Source organism: Mandrillus leucophaeus, unplaced genomic scaffold, assembly GCF_000951045.1.
Source record: "Mandrillus leucophaeus isolate KB7577 unplaced genomic scaffold, Mleu.le_1.0 Scaffold8, whole genome shotgun sequence".
Classification (NCBI taxonomy): Eukaryota; Metazoa; Chordata; class Mammalia; order Primates; family Cercopithecidae; genus Mandrillus; species Mandrillus leucophaeus.
The window spans coordinates 2,609,243-2,611,866 of NW_012108696.1; the positions used below are offsets into that span (position 1 = coordinate 2,609,243).

Here is a 2,624-nt window from a genome sequence, read left to right on the forward strand (position 1 = left end):
GCGGTGGCGGGCGCCTGTAGTCCCAGCTACTCAGGAGGCTGAGGCAGGAGAATGGCGTGAACCCAGGAGGCGGAGCTTGCAGTGAGCCGAGATCGCGCCATTGCACTCCAGCCAGGGGGACAGAGCGAGACTCTGAGACTCCGTCTCAAAAAAAAAAAAACAAACAAAAAAACACTGGCTTAGTTCTTGCCCTTGTTTCTTTTCTTAAAAAATGTTGGCCTGACATGGTGGCTAATGCCTGTAATCCCAACACTTTGGGAGGCTGAGGCAGGCGGATCACCTGAGGTCGGGAGTTCGAGACCAGCCTTGCCAACATGGTGAAACCCTGTCTGTACTAAAAATACAAAAATTAGCTGGGCGTGGTGGCGCCAGTCTGTATGTAATCCCAGCTACTCAGGAGGCTGAGGCATGAGAATCGCTTGAACTTGGGAGGCGGAGGTTGCAGTGAGCCGAGATCATGCCTCTGCACTTCAGTCTGGCAATGGAGCGAGACTCCATCTCAAAAAATAAACAAAATATATACATATATATTATTTTATTTTAGAGACAGGGTCTCGCTCTGTTGCCCAGGTTGGAGTGCAGTAGTGCAAACATGGCTCACTGCAGCCTTGACCTCTGGCTGCCCTAAGGTTTCTGACTCACCTTTTGTGAAATCTCAGGGCCTGGGAAGCTGCCAACACCCTTCCCTTCTCCCTTGGGACCTTCTCTGTCCCCTGCCCGCCCACCTTCCCTCTTCCTCCTTGGAGCTTGGAGAATGTTTCCACCTCCGCCTTTCCCGCATCGGTACCTGCAATGGGGTTTCTTTGTGGAAGGCGGAAGTTCCTTGAACCAATAAGTACATCCTCTTCTTGGCTAAAATGTGTTCCCGGCCCATGCAGGAAGCTTGTACGAAATAGAAGACATGGCCAAATTTGCTGCTGAAGGTAGAAGGAAGCCTGGGAGGTAAGTTGAAATGGAAGTCAAAGGTGTGGCTGCCTGCACTTAACCAATTATCTGAAAGCAAAACACACCAATGCCATCAGAAGGTTCTAGAATTGTTTTTCTTCTTTTTTTTGCTTTGTTTTTATGTTTGTTTATTTTTGAGACAAGGTCTCACTCTGTGACCCAGTCTGGAGTATAGTGGTGTGATCTTGGCTCACAGCAACCTCTGCCTCCCAGGTTCGAGCGATTCTCCTGCCTCAGCCTCCCGAGTAGCTGGGATTACAGGCATGCACCACCACATCCGGCTAATTTTTGTATTTTTGGTAGAGATGGGGTTTTGTCTTGTTGTCCAGGCTGGTCTTGAACTCCTGGCCTCAGGCGATCCGCCCGTCTCGCCCTCCCAAAGTGCTGGGGTTACAGGCGTGAGCCACTGCACCCGGCCTTTTTTTGCTTGATTTATTGTTTTGGCATGGAGGCGGGTCCTGGACTTGGCTTGTCTGTCCCTGCTGAGTTAAACTGAGCTCTACACTTTTAGGACCTGCTGGGCCTGTAAATATCAGGCCCCAGCTGGGCTGGAGTGGGATGCCCTGGGGTGCGTGACTGTGCCTGGAGTTGTCACCTGAAACCACTGAAGGACCCTTGCACACGCCTGCCTGGAGCCGGAGAAAGTGGAAGTTAGGCCTTCAGGGTTCAACAAATATATCTTTTTTTTTTTTTCTTTATGTAGAGACAAAGTCTGTGTCTGTCGCTTAGGCTGCAGTGCAGTGGTGTGATCATAGCTCACTGCAGCCTCCAACTCCTGAGATCAAGTGATCCTCCCACCTCAGCCTCCAGAAGAGCTGGGACTACAGGCCCATGCCACCTTGCCTGGCTAATTTTTAAATTTCTGGTGGAGACAGGGTCTTGCTATATTTCCCAGGCTGGTCTTGAATGTCTGGCCACAAGCCTCCTGCCTCACTCTCCCAAAGGTGCTAGGATAATAGGTGTGAACCGGGCCGGCTGGGCCCCGTGGCTCACGCCTGTAATCCCAGAACTTTGGGAGGCCAAGGTGGGTGGATCACCTGAGGTCAGGAGTTCGAGACCAACCTGGCCAACGTGGCGAAACCCCGTCTCTACTAAAAATACAAAAATTAGCCGGGTGTGGTGGCACACACCTGTAGTTCCAGGTACTCGGGAGGCTGAGGTGGGAAGATCACTTGAACCTAGGAGGCGGAGGTTGCAATGAGCCGAGATCGTGCCACTGTACTCCAGCCCAGGTGACAGAGTGAGACACCGTCTCTAAACATAAATAAATAAATAAGTAGTATGTGAGGCAGAGAAAACTTTTGCCCTCATAGAGCTTGACCTTCAGTGCATGGTATACAGTAGGTGCTTAATACATGTTGATTGACCAACTGAGTGATGGTCTAGGAAGCAGACTCTCATACAACCGCCATTTCCATAACCTTCATTTCATTTTCCTTCTTGCACTTCTCAAAAATCCTCTTAGCATTGCCTATCTTCCCTAGCTCATGGCAATTCCAAAAATATCAGGGACCCTGTTTCTTTCTTTTTTGTTTTTTTGGGACAGAGTCTCAGTTTGTCTCCCAGGCTGGAGTGCAGTGGCGTGATCCTGGCTCCCTGCAACCTCCGCCTCCTAGGTTCAAGCAATTCTCCTGCCTCAGCCTCCTCAGTAACTGGGATTACAGGTATGTACCACCACG

General features: G+C 50.4%; 1 protein-coding gene across 1 annotated transcript in view; it reads right to left on the reverse strand.

Moving 5' to 3' along the window:
- ARRDC5 (arrestin domain containing 5) overlaps positions 1-2,624 on the reverse strand; it is an 11,638-nt gene that overhangs the window by 6,231 nt on the left and 2,783 nt on the right. The window contains exon 2 of the mRNA XM_011967372.1: positions 788-993. Within this exon, the coding sequence (XP_011822762.1) occupies positions 788-993 (206 nt within the window). The remainder of the gene's footprint in view (positions 1-787; positions 994-2,624) is intronic.